The following is a 27,355-nucleotide window of genomic DNA, read 5'->3' as shown; positions in this document are numbered from 1 at the left end:
CAAGCCCACTTGGAATTCTGACTTACAGAACTATGAGATAATAAATGGATGTTGTTTTAAGCTGCTACATTTTGTTATACAACAATATAAACCTAATACAGAAAGTTATTACTATAGTAGTACATGCTACTGATGTTTGGGGACAATGACAAAACAGTTATTTGGACTTTGATGATATAGGAGAAATGTTAGATTTACTTTTTTTTTCCAGGAGGTACTGAAATTGAACCCAGGACCTCATATGTGGGAGGCAGGTACTCAACATCTGCTCCCAGATGTACTTTTTTTTTTTTAGGATTTATTTTTATTTATTTCTCTCCCCTTTGCCCCCAGTTATCTGCTCTCTGTGTCCATTTGCTGTGTGTTCTTCTGTATCTACTTGTATTCTTGTCAGCAGCACCGGGAATCTGTGTCTCCTTTTGTTGCATCATCTTGTTGCTTCAGCTGTCTATGTGTGCAGCACTACTCCTGGGCAGGTTGGACTTCCTTTCACGTGGGGCGGCTCTCCTTATAGGGTGCACTCCTTGCACGTGGGGCTCCCCTACACGGGGGACACCTCTGTGAGGCACGGCACTCCTTGTGCACATCAGCACTGCCCATGGGCCAGCTCCACACGGTTCAGGAGGCCCTGGGTTTGAACCCTAGACCTCCCATGTGGTAGGCAGATGCTCTATCCATTGAGCCAAGTCTACTCTCCCAGATGTACTTTTAAACCTTGGAATAATGAAATCTATGCATACTAGTGAAACATAATGAGTATTTTACAGGTCATGTAAGTATAATAGTATGACTTTATGTCTTATATTAATAGAGTCATATTTATAGTGTCATAAATACACTCATATGTATGTGTGCACAGGCATCCCTATTTTAAAAAAGATACTCCAATTACACCAACACACATGTATATACACACACTTTTCCTTCTATATGTATTTCCTATGAGTAAAGTAGGTAAAAGAATCTCAAATTTAGGAATTTGATGTTCATTTTTCCAAGTCAGAGAAGTTGCTGCATGTCTGACTTTCTTCTTAAATATAATATAACACAAAATCTTCCCCTATTCCACTTTACTGAATTTGACTCTATTTTATTATTCTTACAGGGAAATGGACTTCCATTGTAGATTTCCATATGGCTTAGTTCAAAATTCCCTATTAGAAATATGTTAAATACCTCCATCTGCTGTTAGAAACAAGAATATTTCATAGTTTACAGAAAAAAATTTTGCTAATATGGACTGACATAAATTCAGGGAAATACATTTTCTCTATTTCTAATGGCTCCTTTCAGAAGCTTCAGATAACTACTTTTTCTTTTTTTAACATTTTCTTCTCAGAAATGTTAAGCCTACCTAGATTAGTTCAGGAGCGTGGTATTTTCCTTTCTGGAGATCTCCCCTTCTTCATGTAAAGCAGGAGTTCTTAACCAGGGGTCCGTGAGCTTGAATTGAAACTCAAAAAACATTATTCTTGTGGGGATGTGTTGGTGTAGGTGTGATATATTTATTAAATAATACACAGCAGAGTATGGACTCAGTAAGGGGTCCGCGGTTTCACCTGACTAGCAAGGGGTCCATGGAACAAAAAAGGTTAAGAAACCCTGATGTAAAGTCCCTACTCTTCTCAGTTTTGGAAACACTTGGAAAAACTTTGCTTTTCTTTTTTAAACTTTTTATTTTAAAGAAATTATAGAGTCACTGGAGATAGTAAAGAAATGTGCAGAGGAATCCCATGGACCATTTCCCTGCTTCCCCTAATGGTAACATCATACAAAATTATAGTACAAAGACGAAGCCAAGAAATTGACATTGATAAAATCCATAGAACTTAATCATATTTCACCAGAGAGAGGCACTCATTTGTGTGTGTCTGTGTGTGTGTGTAGCTCCATGCAACTTTATCACATGTAGCCTTTTGTAATAACCACCTATTCTAGATACTCAATTGTACAATCACCACAAGATTCTCCTGTATAATATCTTTATAACCATACCCATTCTCTCCCCTCTATCCCTATCCCTGGCAACAACTAATCTGTTCTCAGTCTCTATGATTATGTTATTTAGTGAATGATCATAAATGGAATCGTGAGGTATCTTTTTAATTTTTTTATATTTTTACTAATCAATTTAATTGATACATATAAATAAAGCATAAGTCCATCCAAAGTGTATAATCAATGGTATTCAGTATAATCACACAGTTGTACATTCATCCCTCCAATCACTTTAGAGCATTTTCATTATTCCAATAATAATACTAAAAAATAAAACCAACCAAACAAAACTCATCACCTCTCAATCCCTCTATGCTTTCCCTGCTATAAATAGTTGCTATTCTGTTTCCATCTCTCTAGATTATTTATATTTATATTTTGTAGAAACAGTCTGATATATGCACTATCATCCATATTCATATTTTATATAAGGTTCAGTGTGTTATACAGTCCAACGTTAGTTTTTAGCTTTCCGTCTAGTAATATACATGATCTCTGACTTTCCCTTTCAACCACTCTCATACCCATGCTACAGCTTTGCTAGTTATACCACCATGATATGCTTTAAACACTGCTATTCATTTCCAACGATTTACAGACAACCTTTTAAACATATCTACACAGATTAACCAGCTGTTTTCCATTCTCTACCCTCATTCTATTTTCTGTGGACCTAAATTCTAGTTATTAATTCAATGAATTCACATAATATATTTAGTTCATAATAATGCAATCATACAGTATTTGTCCTTTTGTGTCTGACTTGCTTCAATCAACATAATGTCCTCCAGGTTCATCCATGTTGTCAAATGCTTCACAACTTCATTTTTTTACTGCCAAAATTTGTTTATCTATTCATCCGTTGATGGACACCTGGATTGTTTCCAATTTTAGCTATTGTGAATAATACCACTATCAACATCAGTGTGCAGATGTCTATTCATATCACTGCTCTCAGTTCTTCTGGATATATACCTAGCAATGGTATTGCCAGGGCACAAGGCAAGTCTATATTCAACTTCCTTAGGAACTGCCAAACAGTCCTTCACAGTGGTTATACCATTCTACATTCACACAAATAGTGAATAAGTGTTCCTATCTATCCACATCCTCTCCAACATTTAGTTTTCTGACTTTTTAATAGTGGCCAGTCTAATAGGTACGAAATGATATCTCATTGTAGTTTTGATTTGCATTTCCCTAATTGCTAGTGATGTTGAACATTTTTTCATGTGTTTCTTCACCATTTGTATTTCTTCTTTGGACAATTGACTTTTCAAGTCTTTTGCCCATTTTTTAATTGGAAAGTTTGTCTTTTTATTGTAGAGTTGTTGATCTCTTTATATATCAAGGATATTAAACTTTTATCAGATATGTGATTGCTAAATATTTTTTCCCATTGAGTCAACTGACTTTCTCCCTTTTGACAAAATCCTTTGAAGTGCAAAAGTGTTTAATTTTGAGACGGTCCCATTTATTTTTTCTTTAACTGCTTTTGCTTTGGGTATAATGTTTAAGAAACTACTGCCAATCATAAGATCTTGAATATGTCTTCCTACATTTTCTTCTGTGAGTTTTATGGTTGTCACTTTTATTTAAGTCCTTGATCCATTTGGAGTTAATTTTTTTATATGGTGTGGGATAGGAGACCTCTTTCTTTCTTTTGGATATGGCTATCCAGTTCTCTCAGCATGATTTTTTAATAGACTGTTCTGGCACTGCTGGGTGGTCTTAATAGCCCTGTCAAAAATCACTTGACTATAGATGTGAGGGTCTATTTGAGTTTTTGATTGGGTTACATTGGTCAATCTGTTTATCTTTATGCCATACCATGCTGTTTTACCACTGTAGCTAACTAATATGCTTGAAAGTAAGGAAGAGAGAGTCCTCCAACTTTGTTCTTTTTAGAGACATTTTTGGCTATTCAGGACACCTTAACCTTCCAAAGAAATTTTATTATTGGTTTCTATTTCTGCAAAAAGGGCTGTTGCGATTTTTATTAGGATTGCATTGAATCTGCAATGAGTTTGGGTAGAATTGACATCTTAACATTATCAAGTAGATGTCAAGTAGAACTGACATCTTCCAATGGCATGAACATGAAATGTCCTTCCATTTATTTAAGTCTTGAGTTTCTTTTAGCAATGTTTTATAATTCTCTGAAAACAGGTCTTTTATGTCCTTGGTTAAGTTTACTCCTAAATATTTCATTATTTTAGTCACTATTATCAATTAATTTTTTTCTCTGACTTCCTCCTCAGACTGCACATCAGTAGCATATAGAAATGCTATTGATTATTGAGTATTAATCTTGTATCCCACCACTGTGCTGAACTTGTCTATTAATTCTAGTAGCTTTGTTATGGATTTTTCAGGCTTTTCTAGATATAGGATCATAGCATCAGCAAGTAGTGAAAGTTTTACTTCTCACTTTGCTATTTGGATGTATTTTTTTTCTTTATTTAGCCTAATTGCTCTAGTTAGACTTTCAAACACAATACTGAATAATAATAGTGACAGTGGGCATCCTTGTCTTGTTCCTAATCTCAGCAGGAAAGCTTTCAGTCTTTCACCATTGAGACAATGATAGCTGTTAAGTTTTTCATATATGCACTTTACCATATTGAGAAAGCTTCCTTCTATTCCTCTATTTTGGAGAGTTTTTATCAAGAAAGGGTACTATACTTTGTCAAATACCTTTTCTGCATCAGTTGAGAGGCTCATGTGATTTTTCTTCTTCAGTTTTACCAATGTGGTATATTACAGTAATTGATTTTCTTGTGTTAAACCACCTTTGCAAACCTGGGATAAAACCCATTTGATCATGGTGTATAATTTTTTAATGTGCTTTTTTTTTTGTTTGCAAGTATTTTTTTTTTTTTTGAGGATTTTTGCATCTATATTCATTACAGATGTTGGTCTGTAATTTTCTGTTTTCATAGTATCTTTACCTGTTTTTAGTACTAGGGTGATGTTGGCTTCACAGAGTGAGTTTGGTAGCATTCTATTAAATTTCTGGAAGAGCTTGAGCAAATTCCTATTAGATTGTCTTTGAATGATTGATAGAATTCACCTCTGAAGCCACATGGTGTCAGGCTTTTTATCTTTTGGAGGTTTTTGATGACTCCTTCAATCTATTCACTTGTGATTGGTTTGTCAAAGTCTTCTGTTTTTTCTAGGATCAGTGTCAGTGGTTCATGTATTTCTAGAAATTTGTCCATTTAATCCATATTGTCTGGTTTTTTGGCATACAGTTCTTCATAGTATCCTTTTATGATCTCTCTTATTCCTGTGTGGTCAGTGGTAATGTCCTGCCTCTTATTTCTGATTTTGTTTGTTTGTGTCTTCTCTCTCCTTTTTGTTGTCAGTCTAGCTAAGGATTTGTCAGTTTTGCTAATCTTCTAAAGAACCAACTTTTGGTTTTGTTGATTCTCTCTATTGTTTTGGGTTCTTGAATTCATTTACTCTGATCTTTACTATTTCTCTCCTTCGGCTTGGTTTGGAATAAGTTTGCTGTTCTCTTGTTCTTCCAGGTGTGCAGTTAGATCTTGAATTTTACCTCTTTCTTCTTTTTTAATGTAACTTTGAGGGCCATAAATTTCCCTCTTAGCACTGCTTTTGCAGTGTCCCACAGGTTTTGATATGTTGTGTTCTCATTTTCATTCATCTCGAGATATTTACTAAATTCTCTTGCAATTTCTTCTTTGACCCACTGATTATTTAAGAGTGTGTTGTTTAATCTCCATATATATAAGAATTTTCCCCTTTTCTGTCTATTATTGATTTCCAGCTTTATTCTGTTATGACCAGAGAAAGTGTTTTGTATAATTTCAATCTTTTTAAACTTATTGAGACTTGTCTTGTGAGTCAATATATGGTCCATCTTAGAGAAGGATCTATAACTGCTTGAAAAGAACATACGGCCTGCTGTTTTGGGGTGCAATTTTCCATAGATGTCTGTTAGGTCTAGTTCATTTTTCATATTATTCAAGCTTTCTGTTTCTTTACTTATCCTTTTTCCAGATATTCTCTCCAATACTGAGAGTGGTATATACACATCTCCCAACTATTATAGTAGAGACATCTTTCTCTCTTCAGCATGCCAGTGTGTGCCGCATGTATTCTGGGGCACTCAGGTTAGGTGCATAAATATTAGTATAGCTACTTCTTCTTGGTGAATTGCCCCTTTTATTAATGTATAATGACCTTCTTCATCCCTTATAACAGTTTTGCATTTAAAATCTGTTTTGTCCAATATTAGTATTGCTACTCCAGATCTTTTTAAGTTACAGTGACAGTTTGATATTATTTATGAATTCCAAAAAGAGATATTGATTATGTTTGTAAACTGGTTTGCTCCTGTGGGCATGATACCCCCTTTGTTGTATTAAATTTAGTGGTTTCCATTTTACCTGATTAAATCAAGATTAGGGCTATGATTCAACCATATCAATAGTGAGTGCAGTTTTGAGTCCTTGCCCTCTTGGTGTGCTATATGAATGGACACTCAATTAAGAATATGGAAGTAGATACAAGGAGAAGAACACAGAGGAAGAGAGACAGCTCTATAGACATGGCAGAGGCCCTGGGAAGAAAGATGAACCATTTGTCTGACAGTTTATAGCTGACCTTGTGAAGAGAACAGAGTAACTGAACCCTTAAAGAAATGAGCCCTGGGAAAAGAGATGAGCCTTATGCCAGCCTACAGGTGAGATCAGAAGAAGCTGAACCCACTGAGCTTTAAAAGAAAGAGGAAGACTGAACCCTCATTTATGTCGCCCACCATCTTGCTTCAACATGTGACAATAGAGTTTGGTAAGAAATGAATTGGACTTTTTAGGGCCTTGTAACTGTAAGCTTTTACCCCAAATAAATACCATTTATAAAAAACCAACAGATTTCTGGTACTTCGCATCAGCACCCTTTTTGAATGACTAATACCGTTACCATTTACATGAAATATCTTTTTCCAACCTTTCACCATTAACCTGGCTGTGTCCTTATATCTGAGTTGAGTCTCTTATAGACAACATATAGATGACTCATATATTTTTATCCATTCTACCAGTCTATATCTTTTGATTATATCTTTTGCTAACTTTCCACATTATTACTGTAAATGCATTACTTACTTCATCCATTTTGTCCTTTGGCTTTCTGTTGTCTTATTCTATTATGTCTTTTTACCCTTTAATTTACCCTTCCTAATTATCTTCATTTCTATACTCTTCTCCAAGTCTCTTGCCCTTGTCTTTTCCTTTCAGCTGCAGCATTCCCTTTAGTATCTCTTGTAATTCTGGATTTGGTAACATATTCTATCAGTTTTTGTTTGTCTGTGAAGATTTTGAATTCACCTTCATTTTTGAAGTATAGTTTTACCTGTTACAGAATTCTTGGCTAGCTGTTTTCCTCTTTCAGTACCTTAAATACATCATACCACTTTCTTTCCTCCTCCGTGGTTTCTCATGAGAGGTCAGCATTTAATTTCATTGAGGATCCCTGTATGTAACACATTTCTTTTCTCTTGCTGCTTTCAGAAGCCTCTCATTATCTCTGATATTTGTCATTCTGAATAGTAGATGTCTTGGGGTAAGTCTATTCCAATTTATTCTGTTTGGTGTGTGTTGACCTTCTTAGATACTGATATTTATGTCTTTCATAAGTATAGGGAAGTTTTAAGTCATTATTTCCTCAAATATTCTTTCTGCCCCTTTTCCATTCTCTTCTCCTTCTGGGACACCCATAATGCATATGTTCATGTATTTTGCATTCTTATTCAATTTCCTGATACCCTGTTCTATTTTTTCCATTCTCTTCTTTTTCTGTTCTCCTGTCTTTTCCAGTTCAGATGTTCTGTCTTTGAAATCACTAATTCTGTCTTTAAGCAATTCACATCTGCTCATATGTGCCTCTAATGTATTTTTTCCAAAAAATTATTTTATTTCAAAGAGTGCTTTTGAGGGTCCAGAGTAACTGGCAGAGAACAGCTTGAGAGCTTGCTCTCAGGGGCTCCCCACACCAAGGACTACCCTCTCACCTCCACACTGTCACTACTTGGCTTGTATATGTCTCCTCAGTGGGACTATGAGCTCCTGAGCAGATGCTCACACTACCTCCAGCCTCAAAGTCCTGCTATTACTGCTCCCCTTTCCTGAAATACCTTTCTGTGGCCGAACACATTCCAATCTTTCAAAGTCTGCCCATGTCCACTAGAAGCCATTCTTCCTTGAAAATCTTATGGCCATCACTGTCTACCACCCAACTCACACTTACTCACTATATATAATTCATTTTGACTCCTTAAAAGTTATTAGGTCATATAAGTAGGTCTAAGACTCTATAATCTTCACTTGCCCTCAAAGTATCTAAATATTGATACAGACACAGCCTGTTCTCTGATAACAGAAGGTCAAGCTAAGAAAAACCAAGCTACAAAGTCTGTCACTCTCACGCAGCAGCCTACAATGCCACAAGGCTGGGAGGAATTGACAGAAGAGAAGCAGGAGTGTGTGAAAGCACCAGCATTTGAAAGGGACAGGTGTGGACCCTTCAAACACAGGAAACTGCTTTCCAAAATTCCTCTTCCTGCATTATCCATGACCAGGACACAGGCATCCCACAATAAGTGTGGTTTGCAGGTACTCTAAAATATTTTTAATCTCATCCATCATGTCTTTCATTCCCACAAGGTCTGTTACATCTCTTTGGAGGTTTTCAGATTGTTCTTTATGCTCATCTAATGTCTTCTTAATATCTTTCATCTCTTTAGTCATATTTTCCTTAAGTTCTTTAAATTTATTTAGGAGAGTTGTGTGATTATCATTGATCAATTATCTTAAATCCTGTATCTCTTCAGGATATTTGGTTTGTCATTTGACTGGGCCATCTCTTCCTGTTTCCTAGTATGGCTTATAAATTTTGGGGATTTCTTGGCATCTGAATATGTTGGTGAATTTACTCTGATAGTCAATTTCTCCCTCTTGCCTATCGGTGTTTTTTTTTCACAGCTCTTCTTTGACATTTGGTTCAACTTATTCAAAGTCTTTACAATTGCCCAGCTTAAGTTATCAAAATCATGACAGGAACTCACTAATGGGGTGCAAGCATTAGAGGACAGAGAGAACCAGAAGCAATTTCCAGACTAGCTAGCAGATGGTGCTCAGGCGCACCATTCCACAAAGATGTTTCAGTCTCCATTTTCCTATGTTTTGGTCTGGCCAGAGTTGAGATTCAAAGTGGGCTCTGCTGGCCAAATTCACTGAAGAAAATCCCCCTGACTCCCACTCCCTTTTCCCTTATAACAGCTGACAGGGAGGAAGATGTCCATTCACTTCTCAGTGAGCTGCAGTGAGCCAGGTGTATTACCCCAGCTTAATATCTTGAGGATGGGGGAAGGGAGCCCTTCCTGGTTGCCAAAGGGGTTTGGTAACTCACATTTGTTGTTTGGGGAGTTGTGAAACACTGTCCTGGTCTACTGACCCCCAAGGCAGGTCCCTCTGACAGCTTTTGGCTCTTTCTCTGTAGCTCTTATAAGAGAGTTGAGCCCTGCCTGCTGAATCCAATGCCATCTTCCCACAATTCCTCTAACTTTTTGAGATTGGCTTTTTTCACTCAGCATAATTTCCTTGAGGTTCATCCAAGTTGCTTTGTGTATTAATGGTTTGTTCCTTTTTACTTTGGAGAAGTATTCCACATTGAAAATTTCATATGAAAAGGTTTTTCATGTTTCCATAGAAAGTTTTACCCATAGGTCTGGGTCATATTCAGGGAATACCTGGATCTTCATTGTCACATATAATATGTATCAATTAAATACTAGGGACTTTACTTTTCCTAATTTATATATAAACACTAGAAACTTTTTGAACTGTCAATTTCCATAGTGGCAAAGACATGGGTTCAATTATATAAGAGTCTGATTCATTGAAAAAGAAAGAAAATAATCATCCTCTGTGAACTTAAGAGTACAAAAAGAGAAAGAATTCTCTGGTTGCTACAGAAGAACTTTTACCTGTTGGAGCTACCCTGTGATGGAGGCTTTCTGCTTAATAAATGAGCTCACTTAAATAGGAATTAGAACACATCCTAGTTGTCTGCTAAGGTGGGGCCATATTAAAAGAATTCACTCTCTTACCCACAGTATTGGATGGCAATCATCTCAAAAGGGAAAAACAGCTTTATCGCTTTGTGTCGCCATGCATCATTATTAGGAGAGCCATCATTTCATAAATAAAAAGGAATCATGCATTTCCATTTTGTGATATGTTCTCAGCTTTCCTTTCAACCAAAACAAACCCCATTTATCCTTCTAGGCTCAGCGCCAGATCATACTCGGCAATATCTTCCAAACTCAGAGCTTCTTATCTTTCTCCAACTCATGATGTTTTGAGATGATGCTTCCTCGGGTATGGCTTTGTGAAGATTCTATTTGAGATTCTTACTCGTTAACTTCTACATTGTGTTCCAGGCTTCTATCTGCTCTTTACTGCTGTTTTGCTTATAAGAATGAAAAAATCTATAAACATTTTAAAGTCCTATAATGTGGAAATGGCTACACAAATTAACATTCACACTAAAGAGTGAGATATAGGCATAAATATTTAATGTTAGGGAAAGGATATTGTATCTTCATTGTCAAACAAAAATCAACAGTCCCCATTTTTGTAGATGTAACAACAACAACAAAATATATATATAAAAGAAGAGAAATTGAAATAATAATCCAGGATTATGTATATTTTACTTTTCATTTGTTCTTTTCTAAAAATTTAGTAATAAACAAGATTAATAAGAAACAATAAAAGTAATAAAAGCTTTAATCCCTTTGTCTTGTCTCTTCAGTTACTTTTCAGCTTTCTCAAGAGCAGACTATCAGATTTATTTGTCTTCCAAGTTAGCATACACCAAATTGGTGATTTGATATACTCAATTTCTTTTGTTCACAAAGGCTAAAACACACTTTTATAGTGTGACCATAGTTTTTTACCACTAAGTTATTCCATGTGAATAGATGATAGATGATAATAGACAGATACATAAATAGATACATATGTAGGTAATCTATATAGAAAGGTCTGAGGAATATATTTTTTAAAAGACTCAAATGTTTATGTAGTATAATTCTCTACATCCAATGAGAACTTAAAAACACTGTTTGACTAACATAAAAATAGAGTGGCTCACATCCTCTTTTCAATAAGATTTCAGATTCTGTGAAAACTGATATCTTTGCATCCTCCTGATAGTGTGTACTTAATACCAGTAATAACAATGAAAGCAACAACAATAATAATGATGCTTATGCTTATTACTTTCATATCAGTCAGCATATTTATTGTGTCAAGCATTAAACTAAACTTTAACACTGATTATCTCAATTGAATTTCACAATAATTTTCTCCCTTTTATATATAAGGAAAGTGAGAATCACTTATATATCTTGCCCAAAACTCACACAGCAATACAAGAACTAAAACTGGAGATCCAGGTTAATTGACTCCAGACTCTAAGATGCCAACTAGGAAGTACTCTCATCTTTCTTGATAAGCACGCCATAAGCATTTATCAAATGAATGAATGAATATAAGAATGAGAAATTATTGCTTATAATTTATCTCTTAACTGTATCACAAGTATTAAAAAATAATGATAGGAAAGAATACAATGAACAAAGTTTAGTAACAGGAGTTAAAGATTAAAATCCTGATACCAAACTCACCAAATCAAAATCCAAAGAACACAAAGGATGCCTTAGTCGATTCTTAGTTGATTCTAAGTTGATTCTAGGCATCTGAATATGGGGGTATTATTTGGTTTGCTCAGTTAATCCTCTTGCCTCTAAGTCACTAGAAGATCCAACTGGAGACATTTAGTCAAAGAAAGAATGGATTCAGAACAGATGATAACAAGTCTATCAAAATGATTGTCAGATTGTAGTCAAGAAGATAAACTTAACAGCAATGAAAATAGATATGAGAACTACAACATAATTATTCTTAAATAACTTATCTGAAGAAAGAAATCTTTAATAGCAATACTGCTCAAATTCTTCAAAAAAACTGAAGAGGAGGGAACCTACCTAACTCACTCTATGAAGACAACGTCACATTAATACCAGTGCCAAATAAAGACATTACAAAAAAAGAAAATTACAGACCAATTTCTCTAATGAATATAGATGCAAAAATCATCAACAAAATACTTGCAAATCAAATCCAACAGCACATTAAGAGAATTATACACCAATAATCAACTTGGTTTTATCTCAGGTATGCAAGGATGGTTCAACATGAGAAAATCAATTAATGTAATACACCACATAAACAAAATGAAGGGGGGAAACCACATGATAATCTCCATTCATGTAGAAAGAGCATTTGACAAAATTTAACATCCTTTCTTGATAAAAACACTTTTAAAGATAGGAATGGAAAGGAAAGTCCTCAAAATGATAAAGGGCATCATCTTAGTTTGCCACAGTGCTGCTGATGCAAAGTACCAGAAATGGGTTGACTTTTTATAAAGTGAAATTATTTGGGGTGAAAGCTTACAGTTCCAAGGCCATGAAATGAGCAAATCAAGGTAACATCAGGGGTAAAATAAAAGAAACCATCAGAGATGTTTTCTCGCCAAAGTCAGCTACTGTTGATCCTGGTCTGCCACATGGTAATCAGGCATATGACAGGGTTCATCTCCTGAGCCTTGAGCTACTCCAAGGGCACAGCCCCTTGGAGGCCTCTTTCCATGCCTCTATGTTCTGCTGTTTTCAGATTCTAGACCCTCTCTCAGACCTCAGGCTTCTCTGTTTCCCTGCAGTCCTTTCTCTCTCTCTTGTGCCAGGATCAATGTGGTGGCTCCCTTTTCCTGTGTTTCTCTCTTTCTGTCTCGATTTATATCAGACCCAGCAAGAGGGTGGAGACACAGCCTGAGTTACACCTCACTGATGTAATCCAATCAAAGCAATCCAATCAAGTGATCAAAAGTGAATCTAATGCAATCAAAGGGTACCACACCCACAGGAATAGATAAGTTTAATAACATGGGAAGCAGATATTCAACTACTTGAGCTACATCCACTCCCTCAGTAAATATTTGTGCATGAATAAAGGATGAAAGAAACAGGAGATACCAAAATCAGTTCCACAATAGTCAGGTTCTATTTTGAGTTAACACACGAGTAGATCATAGAGCTATAGCTGTCCAGCAGGCACTGAGGGTCTTGAAATATTTGTACGGATGCCCAGACTATTTGTCCTTTCCATTGTCCTATTTTCATTAATTACACTATTTTATTCATTTGCTTATTCATTCATTCAATAGCATTGTATTGAGTGTCTGCTATGAACCAGATATGTTTTGGTCACAGAGGTACAAATGTGAATCAAACAAATTTCCTGCTGTAATGGTGCTTACATTCTGAAATTATATGTGTGTGTATGTGTGTGTGTGTCAGACAGTATTAATATATGCCTTGTCATATATATATTTGTATAAACATACACATATGTGTATATATCTATTTATCTATATATGTACATACACACATATATATGTGTGAGTGTGTATAGATATAGATATACACGATGTTGCAATAAGTACCTTGAAGGAAAATAAAGCAGGAAAAGAGAGTGCTATAATTAGAGGACATATGGCATGTATGAAAACAGGTAGCTATGATGGTGGAACAGAGAAAGGGAGGGGAAAATGGTAGTCAGAGACATAGGTGAGTTTGCTAAATTAGGGCCATGTAGCATATGGTCAACACACTGGTTTCACTTCAAAGGCATTGTAGGATTTGGAGCAGAGCATTCCCTTGATCTCACTTATGAACATAAAAGGACCACTCTGGTACTAAATGGAGAAAGGATTATAAACAGACAAGGGTAGAAGAAAGCCCAGTTAGGAAACTAACCAAAGATCATTTTGGCAGCTTGCACTCTGTTATCCAATTGCATATACTGTAACTTAATATCTCCAACACTTGTCTCCTCCTTTTTTTTTTAAAGATTTATTTATTTATTTATTTATTTCTCTCCCCTTCCCGCCCCCTGCCCCCCGCCCCGGTTGTCTGTTCTCTGTGTCTATTTGCTGTGTCTTTTTGTTTGTCCGCTTCTGTTGTTGTCAGTGGCATGGGAATCTGTGTTTCTTTTTGTTGTCATCTTGTTGTGTCAGCTCTCCGTGTGTGCGGTGCCATTCCTGGGCGGGCTGCACTTTCTTTCGAGCTGGGCGGCTCTCCTTACAGGACATACTCCTCACGCGTGGGATCCCCTATGCAGGGACACCTCTGCGTGGCACAGCACTCCTTGCACACATGAGCATGCGCATGGGCCAGCGCCACACAGGTCAAGGAGGCCAGGGGTTTGAACCACGGACCTCCCATGTGGTAGACAGACGCCCTAACCACTGGGCCAAGTCCACTTCCCTGTCTCCTCCTTTTTCATCCATATTACCCAAACAGATTCTCATTATCTGCTATTTTTTCTCCTATAATACTAGACCCTCTAGTTTGGGGGCTACAAGCTTGACGAAGGTAGGAGCAGAGGGCCCCATCCATATAGGAAAAGTAGTATGTAGAACAGAAATATAAATAGTACTTTTTTAAGGAGGTACCAGGGATTGAATACCACGTGAGCAGGCACTCAAACACTGACCTACACCTGCCTCACGGAACATTTTTTAAAAATGAAAATTAGCAAAATAGTTGAAGGTTTGCGTACCTCATGGGAGCAAATGAGAAAAAAAAAGTAATAATAAAATGCTTACTTGAAAGTCTGATCATTTCTATACTAATGCACATTTATGGACAAAATCCTAATCTTTTGGAATGCTTGGTTTTGAATTTGTTTCAAAAAGAACAAGTGCAAATAGGTGATCTGTTCATTTAATTTTAAATCACAAAAAACATATGGAAAAATTTTTTTTTCTATCTGGTTGCATCATCATCTTTTTTGGTGCTTCAATTCGCCACACGAGGATTGCACCTTTCCCCATAGGTCTGGAAACACCTTTTTATCTTTTTTTAACCAGGAGATCCCAGGGATCAAACCTAGGTCCTCCATACGGCAAACAGGAGCTCAATTGCTTGAGTCACAGCCACTTCCCCAACACATGGAAATTAATTTTAAAAATATACTAGAACCCAATGGACAATATCAGTCAATATCAGGAGAGCTGAACTTTTCTAGTCACAAAACAATTCCAAATCTTCACATTTCTGTAACACGTAATAATTTCATGTTCTTAAACATAACACTATGTTCTTGTTCTGACAAAATAATAGTATAAAGGGGCTTATGGAGAATGCTTAAAGCTGAGCAATTTCAATAGATAGGAAAACAAATGTAAGCTAATATAGGATTTTATTAGCAAAGTGTATAATTGAATTTAGTGAATATTGAAAGCAATATTTATATTAACACTTATTTTTATTGGTAAGAGTCTGTAAGTAAGAATTTTAGCTGTGGCAATTTAAACACCAGTCCATTTTCCCTAAAAAGACTGTCTGACTGACTGTTATCAAAACTGACCTATATATTCACTTTCTACAAAAATTTGTGTTGATATTTGCTGAACAAAATGGGGAGAAAGTTCAAATAAGATGGCTACAGACTACCATCAACTGATTCCAAAACTACACAAATAATTTAATAGAGTGATAAATCATATAATATTGAATACTCACGAAAATCAGAATACAACTCTTTCAATATTAATATGTGGGTTTTTGACAATTTATAATTTTATAGACAGGATCATCATTTGTCTGGTTAAAGAATCTCATTACAATTAATTTATCTTTCTTTGAAAAGCACGAGACTAATAGTTCCTTTAGCTTGTGCATCTCAAACCTGTTAGTAAGAGAGAAAACCCTTAAACACACAAAAAAGCATGTAACTTCTTTCAAGCTTCATTTCTTCTATTTTGTCAGGGGGAAAATAAGCCTTATAAAAATTGACCAATGCCATATAATTTGAATTTATATTCTCTTGGAATGGTAAATATAATTAAAAGAGAGTACCAAATGCTCAGTGCTTATTCCATGCCAATTGTACCCACACTTAATTACAGCAGAAGGACTGATCTTTTTAGCAATTGTAAAAATGTAAATAAGGCTTTAAAATTGATTCAATAATTATATTTTATAAATGGAGCTTTAGTTTTGATTTGAGGGTATGATATATATTATTCAAAATGTTCTGCTTTCATTATGATTGAAATAGTAGTGATATTTCAGCGAACAGCAAATTATATCACTTAATATTATAAGTTTATGTAATGCACTATACACTACCTTTGAAATATAAATATTTAAATATTTCAAAGTTTAAATATCAAATATTCTTATAAGTATTTTATAGAGTATTAGATAGAAGTTTTTAAAAGTATCAGTGGGAAATATGTACCAAAATATAGCATAGCCTTACCTATTTTAACCCAAATATTCTTACTAGTGCAGCATGTATCAAGCTTCTACATTAAAAAATACACTTCATAATATGCATTGGCTTTGTCCTATTGAATACATAATATTTAACTAACAAAATTTGAAAAGTAAACAATTTCTTTAAAACTCAAGAACAAAACTGCTAATATTTTGATATATTTCCTTCAAGTTATCTGCCCATCTGGCTAGCTGTTTATCTTTACATATATCTAATATCTATATCTATATATCTAATATAAATATATATAAAATTAGGTAATGCTGTCTATTTTATCACTTACTTTATTAGTATCAAAATTTATGAGACATTAAAGTACATTTTAATTGAAAAATGTCAAAGAACTTTTAAATCTGCGTCCTCTTTTGAAAGAGTGAAGTCCATGCCAAGTTGAGTCATTAGGAGAAATGTCAGTGCAATGGATGGCAGCTGCTTGCTTCCCTGGGAAGGGAGGGGCCGGCTAGGAGTACAGTAGCTAGCAAACCCCTCTGTGGTGCTCTGCAAGTCACTAGAGGGAAAAGAACAAAGGCCTTTGCAATGCAACTAACACAGATGTGCCCAAAGGCAAACTGTCAGAAACAGTTAAGACAGCTACTCACGGTTCATTATTTCCTTCTCACAGGTCACTGGGTGACAAGCTGGGTCAGTGTGCTTTGTCGGCTGTCCCAATCTTTCCCCCACCCCCTATTCAATTTAAATAAGAGTAAAGGGCTCCATTGGATAAACAAACACATTCCAGACACTTAAAGAGACCAAAATATGGCATTTATTTTACTTGGATCAAACTTAGAATTAAACATACAATCAACTTACTTTATCCAAACAAGGAGAAAACCACATTTCTACACCTCACTGACAGAGGGGGCAAAAACAGTTTGTTAAAGTGTGACTAAAGCAAACTAGAAAATATTAAATTACTAGTACAAATCTCATATGCTATCGGGAAATGATGCACATAGAGCATTTAGCAAAGTCAGTAAAAGTTAGCTGTTATTATTAATAGTCTAATGTTAACTTTAATTACTGCATAGTACCTGCCACTGACAATCAATCTCTCTGTGTAGAGTACCCAAATTTGGCCATTTGTGTTCTCACTTTCCTGGCTACTTCTGCAGAAGTATATAAATTCACCAAAAGAATCTTTGGTTTTTTAAAATTGTATATTCTTCAGATTATTTGTTCATCAATGTATTTCTTGATGTTCTAAATGTTTCTTTTTCCGACTTCTACTACTCATATTGTTTTACATTTTCCTTTATTTTTTGCAGTAATCTTTTTCTTTACTTTGTAGAATTTCATTGGTAAAAGCAAGAAAAAACAAAACCCTCTCCTGAAGCTGAAATAATATAACCTACTGATTCTCATATATGTAAGGTGTGTAAATGTAGTAAGATAACCTAGGGTTCAAAGTAATCAATATTCTAAATATAATAGCATGTTCTACTTTTGCTCCACGATCCCTTCCAAAATGGGAGAAAAGTATAAAAACTTCTCTAAGTATAAATTTATTCTTTACTCATAACTGTTGAAGCCCAAGAAAAAAACCCTGAGAAATGCTCATTAAGAAAAACCCAAAGGCAATTTCTTATGAAACAAATTCCCAAACATATTTACCAATCAATCCCTACTGACTGAAAAAACACACATTTAAATACAAACCCCATTAAATTGTACAGAGTTTCTATTTGGGTTGATAATAAAGTTTTAGTAATGAATGGTAGTGTTGGTAGCACAGCATTGTGAAAGTTATTAACAGCATTAAATTACATATGTGAATGTGGTTAAAGGGGAAATTTTAGGTTGTATATATAGCACTAGAAAAATTTTTTGAAAAAATACCATAGGACTGTACAACACAGTGAACTCTGTTGTAAATGAGGGAGTATGATGCTATGTATAATAGTACAATTATAAAAATGTTCTTTCTTGAATTGCAACAAATGTACCATACTAATGCAAGGTGTTACTAGGTTGGTATATGGGAATTCTGTATTTTATGGAAGATTTTTTCTGTAAACTTACAACTTCTCTAAGTAAAGTCTTTTCTACCTCTGTTTGATGAGTATTTTCAAAAGTACCAGTTATTGTGTGCTTATGGCATTTTTAGAATTTTGAGGACATCTTGGGTATTTCTAACAACTCAGTTAGGAATTGTGAGATATTAACTATTAACTGTTTTGTTTTCTGTTTTGCCTTACATATATCCTAATACTAAATTCCTTTCTTCCACAGTCAGTATGAATTGCCTCAGGAAGATACAACAGAATGCAGAAACTAAATCCCTAAACTACCCACCTTCAACTTTTAGTGAAAATGTTTCCAGGCTAAGGAAGGGAGGAGTCATAGGGGAGCAAAATTAGGTAAGTGATCACGGAGGTCAGGCCCCCAAGGCCAGGCGCAGGTGTGGGCAGCACAGGAACCCCACCTAGGTTTGAGGACTCTGAGAGCAGAAGAAACCTGTGCCCTTTCCTGAGGAGAACCTGGGATAATGACTAGAGTCCAGAGTAATGACCCCCCTACACCTGCCCAAATTCTCTCAAGTAAAATTCTGTGTAGAAAGATGAGTGAGCCAACAGGGACCTACCTCACAGAGCATTATCGTGAGCTCCTAAGTGACCGGGTTCCTTGATATCCAAGGACAACTACCAAGGGATTTACTCTCTAGGAAGATGGGAACAGGCAAGAGCACATCACAGAGAGTGGCCCAGCTGTGTCACTGTGGCCTTGTGGAGAATCAGAGAGTCTAGAACCTTGATGGATCGAAAAGCAAGTGGCAGGGGGAAGCGGACTTGGCCCAATGGATAGGGCATCTGCCTACCACATGGGAGGTCCACAGTTCAAACCCCGGGCCTCCTTGACCTCAAACCGCAGACCTCCCTGTGTGGAGCTGGCCCATGCACAGTGCTGATGCGCGCAAGGAGTGCCCTGCAACACAGGGGTGTCCCCCGCGTAGGGGAGCCCCACGCGCAAGGAGTGCGCCCCATAAGGAGAGCCGCCCAGCGCGAAAGAAAGTGCAGCCTGCCCAGGAATGGTTCCGCACACACAGAGAGCTGACACAACAAGATGACACAACAAAAGGGAACACAGATTCCCGGTGCCACTAATAAGGATAGCAGCAGTCACAGAAGAACAAAAAGTGAATGGACACAGAGAGCAGACAACTGGGGGGGGGGGGGGCAAGGGGAAAGGGGAGAGAAATAAATAAAAAGTAAATCTTAAAAAAAAAAAAATGCAAGTGGCAGGGAAAAAAGACCTGAAACCTAAGTTTTCATAACGGTTCAGGACACCCTCATACTATAAGACAGTAAAGTGCTAAATCCATTCCTTTGCTTGTCTTTGCCCTGTCTTACTCAACAACAACAACAAAGGATTTGAGGCATTTTAGTAAGTTAAGAGGCAATAAACTGAAGAGCCACTATTGCTATCAGGAAAAAATGTTCCCCTCCTGCCAAAATCCTGGTAGGAAAACATAATTTAAGAATATGAGATTGCTTTTAATTGAAGTAAAAAGTTGCATAGTTTTGTTGTTGTTGTTGTTGTTGTTTTGCTTTTCATGCAAGTGGCATTCTATCTACAGAATATTTAAATTTGGGGGTTCTCTTAAAATTTAGTGAGTACAGTAAGAATTATATCATTCCTTTACGAGTATTTCAGTCAACAGTTAATTCCAACAATTATAGGTAATTTTATATTAGTGTATTAAATCTCTTTGCAATTTGCAATGCCAAACCCCAACAAAATAATTACAAAAATAAATTTAGTTTCCAATTAAATAAAAATGATCAGAGAGAGTTGCCATTTTCCCTTTTAGTAATGAAAATGGTGCCAATTTGCTGAATTATTACTACTTAAGACCATCTATTGTCACTTATCCTCAGGTCTAGATACAGTGTTCTCCTCATGGAACATAAAAAGGACAGTCCATAGGTATGGCCTTCTTAAAGACTTTTGGTATTTTCACAATTAGATATATGCTCAGAACGGCTTTGACCTGGTTACATTATCTGAGAGTATTTTAGTGAGATCGCAACATGGCAACCCTTCCAAAGTACACCAGCAAAGGATAACATACATCAATCTTAAAGAAATACACATAAATGCCACTTCTTTTAATCAATTGTGACCTGAAAACTATGTTCATTAAAAGCCAAAGGGCTTTTGTGATATTTCAATAATGTTCAGGAAATCAATCTTACATGAAACTGAAGGAAAACATCGAATGTCATTGAACAATAAAGCTCAGTTCTGTCGGTGGCCTACCTCTGAGAAGAAGCCTTAGGATGTTTCTCTTCCAGTTTCCTCACAAGTGCCACTGTCAGCTGCCCCGTCTCCCCCAGAGAAACTTCTGGCATTAAATGAGTATCTGAAGATTCTGGCAGCTGCTTCAGACCAGAGTTGCTGGCATTATTTTGCAGAACCTAATAAGTGAAATATAGAAATAATCTAGCTAATTTCATTGAGTGGAAATATCTAAACTCTGTATGCCAGAAAGATAACATTTCACTTTTCAGGGTTTCCTCAATCTTCTTTAGACAGAACATTTGTATGTAGCCTGAATAAAAGAACGCAGTCCTGAGGGAAAGCTAGTATATCCCCATCCTTACAATAAAATTATGTTTATATAAATATATGTGTGCATACATTTTTATATGTATAATTTTAAACAATCGATTACATTAAGAGGTGAGTTCATGCTTGCCTCCTGAAAACAACTTGAAACATTTTTTTCTTTTTTCAAAATACATTTTAAAGATCTATTTCTGTCTTGCCTCTGACACAATACACTGACCTCTTCTGCTAAGTTGCTGCTGAGTTCCTGATGAGCTTGGGTCCAGGTGCCATGGTGAATGTGATACTCTGTCTGGGTCACATCCACTTGCGAATTTAGCTCTTCTAGATATGTCAGAACAAACTGAGGATACGTCTGTAGGAAAGGGGAAAAAAGGTATCACTAGCCTTGAAAGCAACAGCCAAAAATCTATTAAACTGAATAAGGGGAAGATAATTCAATTCATAGCAAAGAGATGGGGCTGATAAACTTTGTGTTTTACTATTAATTTCAAATCAAAATCAAGACAAATTACTTTAATATTATAATTCCCAAGCAGTTGCTTCCTCTGATCAAGTGTAACTATATTGCTAATCCTTACCCTTAGACGGATAGGTATAGATCAAAATGTTGAAACCATCTTATACGTTAATAACAATTGTTAACACTTATTGAGTTATTTATACATACCAGATACTATTCTAGCATGTTATATAATATGCAGTTGCTGCATTGTTTGGGATTATTCAATTCAGCTATAGAAGACAAATGGGATGGATGAAACTAAATACATGTATTAAACATAGATAAGCAAGCTATGGACCTATGAGACACATCAGATAGAAATTAAGTAGAGCATTTGTCTATGAACATAGATAGAAAGGGGTGGAAAGACAAAATAAACTTTTAATATTCATGATCCACTAAATAACAAGGCAACACATACGTACAATATGCTAAACATAAATGAAGCACAGGAGGCCCACAGTAATCATATCTTGAATTGGTCACCCACTGACATTCATTCTGGATCTGTGTATCCTCAGTTAGATAATATCTCTAACTGCTCATCAGGCTAACTGGGGAGTACAGCTGTTGGTCAAGTGTACTTGCCCTCCAGCTCACTCACGGAAAAAAATTGTCATTGCTCCAGGCACAGTATGTCTGTTGGGCCCTTTTCCTCAAATTCTGGTCCTTACATCAGCAGCAGGGAAGGCTGATGCAGAACAGAGGAAGAGATGTAAATATCGTGGAGCAAAATTCAAGTCATGTGGTCCTTTAACCCACCTGTACTTTAATCCTGAGTGTATTAACCTAGCCCATCTCTTTCTGTATACCTTTTGCTTTGTGTTTTAAATTAAATAAATGATTTATTTGAGCATTTTAATTTGGTCTGTGTACCGCCAGACCTCCAGACTTGCTCACCCAGTAATGTACTGGGAGACTACTGTTGTATCAAGGTCATTTCTCACATGACCATGTATTTACTTCTTTTTTATTTATTTATTTATTTATTTATTTATTTATTTATTTATTTATCTCCCCTTTCCCCCCCACCCCGGTTGTCTGTTCTCTGTGTCCATTTGCTGCATCTTCTTTGTCCGCTTCTGTTGTCAGCGGCACAGAAATCTGTGTTTCTTTTTGTTGCGTCATCTTGTTGTGTCAGCTCTCCGTGTGTGTGGCACCATTCCTGGGCAGGCTGCACTTTCTTTCGCCCTGGGCAGCTCTCCTTATGGAGCACACTCCTTGCGCGTGGAACTCCCTTACATGGGGACACCCCTGCGTGGCAGGGTACTCCGTGCACCCATCAGCACTGCACATGGGCCAGCTGCACACGGGTCAAGGAGGCCTGGAGTTTGAACCGCCAACCTCCTATGTGGTAGACGGATGCCCTAACCACTAGGCCAAGTCCATCGCCTGTATTTACTTCTTAATGCTGGTAACAACCCTTTGAAATAGGTGCTATTACTGTGCTCATTTTACAGATAAGGAAACAGACACAGACCACATATTGCATGATCCCATTTATATAGCCAGAATAGGCAAATCTATAGAGACAAAAAGTAGATTAGTGATTGCTTAGGGATGGAGAAATGATGGGGGAGGGGGGTCGGTGAGGCTATACGTTGAAATAGGGGGGATGGGGAATGACAGCTAATGAGTGGGATTTCTTTTAGGGAGGACAAAAATGTTCTAAAATTAAATCATGGTGATGAATGAACAACCCTTTGAATAATTACCTAAAAGGAAATTGAATTGTAGACTAAAGGGGTGAATTGTATGGTATGTGAATTATATTTCTTAAAGCTATTTTTAAAATATTTAAGAGATTCAATTAAAAAAAAAACAAAACAGAAACACAAAGTATGGCTTTTGAGCCAGTTGAGGAAAAAAGGGGGGAGGGGATACCAAGAAAACTCAAGAAGGAAAGTAAAAGATATAAATTAAAACCATGGTGTATTAGTCAGTCAAAGGGGTGCTGATGCAAAATACCAGAAATCTGTTGGTTTTTATAAAGGGTATTTATTTGGGGTAGGAGCTTACAGTTACCAGGTTATGAAGTATAAATTACTTCCCTCACCAAAGTCTATTTCCACATGTTGGAGCAAGATGGCTGCTGATGTCTGCGAGGGTTCAGGCTTCTGGGTTCCTCTTTTCCCAGGGCTCATTTCTCTCTGGGCTCAGCAACTCTGTTTTCTCCACAAGGTCAGCTGCAGACTATAAGGTTCTCTAGGCTTTGCCTCTCTCCATAAGCCCTCCTGTAGACTATTGGGTGACCAGCTCTGTCTCCCTCCCCAGGGCTCAATTCTCTCCAGGCTCAGCTGCTCTGCTCCTCTGTGTACTTACTTATCAGGCTCCAGCTCAAAACATGGAACATGGGATACTTCAAAATATTTTCAATGATATGGAGGAGGAAGTAACTCCAAAGGTAGGGCCATAATGTGGCTGAAGATTCTGCTAGTCATCACAGAAGCAAAGACAAAAATTTAAAACAAATGTCCTGGGCTTTGCTTCCAGAATTGACAGTCTAGCAAAGGAGGCAGGCATACACAAATAACACAAAGTGACAAGAGCTGATGGAGACAGTTAAAAATTGTCCCAGCATTCTCCCTTTGCAATTATTCTAAACCATGCATACTTCTTTTTACCTCTTTCCCAGGCTCTCAGGACATGGCTATTCTAGAACTGATATCAAAGTTCTTCAATTTTCTCTATTCCAAGACCAAGCGATACTGTTTTCCATTCAGGCACCCATGTGTTTGATCATCAGACCACCAATAAAATAACTCTTCCTTCAAAAATTAGGAATTCTAAATTTCGCTTTTGGTGACAGTGGTGGTGGTGGTCCTAATCTTCCAACTTTTCTTCCCTCCTAGTGCACCTACTCATTGCCCTAAATTCATCTCTGACCTCTTTTATTTTTTAAAGATTTATTTATTTATTTATTTCTCTCCCCCCCCCCCCACCCTGGTTGTCTGTTCTCTGTGTCTATTTGCTGCGTCTTCTTTGTCCACTTCTGTCATCAGTGGCACAGGAATCTGTTTCTTTTTGTTGTGTCATCTTGTTATGTCATTTCTCCGTGTGTGCGGTGCCATTCCTGGGCAGGCTGCACTTTCTTTGGTGCTGGGCGGCTCTCCTTACAGGATGCACTCCTTGCGCATTGGGTTCCCCTACGCGGGGACACCCCTGCGTGGCAGGGCACACCTTGCGCGCATCAGCACTGCACATGGGCCAGCTCCACACAGGTCAAGGAGGCCCAGGGTTTGAACCACAGACCTCCCATGTGGTAGACGGACGCCCTAACTGCTGGGCCAAGTCTGCTTCCCTATCTCTAACTTCTTAACCTCTCATTTTTTCCCAGTCCATTTGCCTTTAGAGGTTCATTTTCATTCTTTTTGTTCTAGTCTATTTGTACAACACCAGCAGATACATTTTCATAAAATACATATTTGATCATATCATTCCCACTTCAAAAAATGTTAAGTAGTACCTCAGTACATACTGATTAACATCCTATATGTCTTTCCTGGTTTCAATTTCCAGCTATGCTGTTTACTGGCTTTGTGATTTGAGTAAGTTCCATTTCCTTGAGGGAGACTTAAAGAGATCATGCTCAGAATTTCACTCTTATTAAATTCCCCCTTAGAAGATAATGCCAACTGTCTGGTTGCTGAAAAGACTCTCATGCATTTATGAGGCTTTTTTCTCCTATGGGGTTTGGGAATCGTCTTCATCACCCCTAAGAGGTCCCCTACATGTATATTTGAAAGGCCACATATTAATACTTTGTTCTAATTTTGGGCCCCATAAGACTGTTTTTGTCCTCAAGGGAAGTACAGCAGGAAGGTCAGAAGAATCTTCCCTGGAATGTTTCAAACTTTGGAGACTATCTCCTCTTGCTGTATATAATGACCAAGCATATTTTTGAAGAGTGCCTCTCTTTTTTTCCTGATTTCAAATGCTTATTGTAGAAAACTTAGGGAATAGAGAAAAACTCAAAGAAAATAATTACCCATATTCCCATAATCCATTTGGCATATAAACTTTCAGTTTTGTTTATCTTTTTCTTTGAGAAAATATCAATTAAAATGGTTTTCTTATCCAATTTTCTCAATTAATGGCATTAACATTTTCTTCTGTCATCATAAATTCTTCTACATTATTTGTAAGACCAACATATAGCATCCATAATAGATATACCATAATATTTTTATACAATCTCACTATTGATTATGAAACCTATTTTCAATTTTACTATTATAAACAATGCCATACTGAAAATCTTTGAAGATATATTATGGTACATACCATTGATTAATTCCTAGGGTTAATTTACTATATGTGGAATTTCTGGATCGAAAGGAATGTGTATTTTTAAGGATTTTGATAAATGTTACCAAACTGACCATCAGAAATACTGTACCAGCCTCCCACTTGGTGCCCAATGTTCCCTGCCTCCGATATTCATACCCTTAAGTGATCCCTTCCCACATTACACCAGGGTTGGTCTATGTGACCAAGAAAATATGGCGGAAGTTGTGGTATGTGAGTTCTGAGATTAGTCTACAAAAGACACTGCAGCTTCCATCTTCTCCTCTTGTTCTCTCCTTCTCTCTTGGCTTGCTGGCTGTGAGGAAAACCATGTTGTGAGCAGCGCTATCAAGAGGACATACAGGCATGTAGCAAAGAACTGTAGCCTCTGGACAAAAACAACATCAATGTGCTCAGAAGCAGATCTTCCAGCCAGTCAAGCTTCCGAAGTCTGCAGCTCCAGCTGACACCATCATTACAGTTTCATGAGAGACTGTGAGTTAGAATTACCACCTAAGCCATTCCCAGATTCCTGGGCCACAGATACTGTGTGATAATAAATGCTTGTTGTTTAATTACCATGGTTTAGAATAATCTGTTACATCACAGTACATAACTAATACAAACATCTTCATCAACATTGTGAATTCCTAGTTTTATATTTTTACATATTTAATAGGCAGAAAATATGGTCTCACATTTTTACATTTACTTAATTCCTAATGACTCTGGACTTTTTCATTTGGTTTGGCTCTATTAATTTTTCTCCTTTTGTGTATTTTTTTTGTCATATTACCCATTTTTTTATTGAAGTGTTTACCTTTTAGTTGATATATAAGCCTTATTACATATTAAGAGTATTAACCCACTCTCTGACATTTATGTTGCAAATATTTTCTATATTTTTCATTTATTTTAGCTTGTGCTATTTTAGATTTAGGGATTTTAAAAAAAATTTTGTATATTCAAAGCCATTAGTCTTTTCCCGTATGGATTCTTTGTTGGCATGTTTACAAAGATCTCTGCTCATGATTACTCTGAGTTATATCAATTTAATCCATGCTTTCTTCTAGATATTTTATGTTTGCATGTTTAATTTTAATTCTTAAATTTAGCTGAATATGGTAAATTGTGCAGAGGAAGTGATCTAGCTTTATTTCTCTTTTTGCAAATGAATAGAAGAGTACTTAACTTTAAAAACAAATAAAACAAAAGAAAAAAAGAAAGAAAGAAACCTTATGGATTAGCTATCATAGGCCAGGATCTATGTCAAAGACTGAACATGTTATTTTAATATCTCCATCTTGCAGACAAAGAACATGAAATTTGGAAAGGTTAAATGACTCGTGTAAGGCTACACAGCTAATAATGTTGGAGTCAAGATTATTTGTTAATATCCTAGAGCAGTGATTCTGTCCTTTTTTTAATAAATGGCATGAGTGCCATTTGTGATTCAGTTGCAAATAATTATCAAATTGCCCTCCATTTTATCCTTAATTGGATGGAAATATTTTGGAATATGACTAAATTTAGGTCAAATCAAAATTTCTAAGCA

At 36.5% G+C, this 27,355-nt stretch overlaps 1 protein-coding gene and 1 non-coding gene across 3 annotated transcripts in view; both read right to left on the bottom strand.

The window, feature by feature from the left end:
• Positions 1-27,355, bottom strand: part of DCDC1 (doublecortin domain containing 1) — a 661,015-nt gene that overhangs the window by 199,102 nt on the left and 434,558 nt on the right. For both annotated transcript variants that reach the window (XM_071218130.1, XM_058305602.2), the window contains 2 exons: positions 21,229-21,363; positions 20,700-20,857 (listed from right to left, as the gene is read on the bottom strand). In XM_071218130.1, coding sequence (XP_071074231.1) covers positions 20,700-20,857; positions 21,229-21,363 — 293 coding nt within the window. The remainder of the gene's footprint in view (positions 1-20,699; positions 20,858-21,228; positions 21,364-27,355) is intronic.
• On the bottom strand, positions 8,505-8,638 carry LOC111762438 (small nucleolar RNA SNORA71). Its single transcript, XR_002795552.1, has one exon. It is a non-coding gene; the product is annotated as a small nucleolar RNA SNORA71 (small nucleolar RNA).

Source organism: Dasypus novemcinctus, chromosome 10, assembly GCF_030445035.2.
Source record: "Dasypus novemcinctus isolate mDasNov1 chromosome 10, mDasNov1.1.hap2, whole genome shotgun sequence".
Taxonomy (NCBI): Eukaryota; Metazoa; Chordata; class Mammalia; order Cingulata; family Dasypodidae; genus Dasypus; species Dasypus novemcinctus.
The sequence above is the reverse complement of the archived record's forward strand: the minus strand, read 5'-3'. Positions and strand labels throughout refer to the sequence as shown.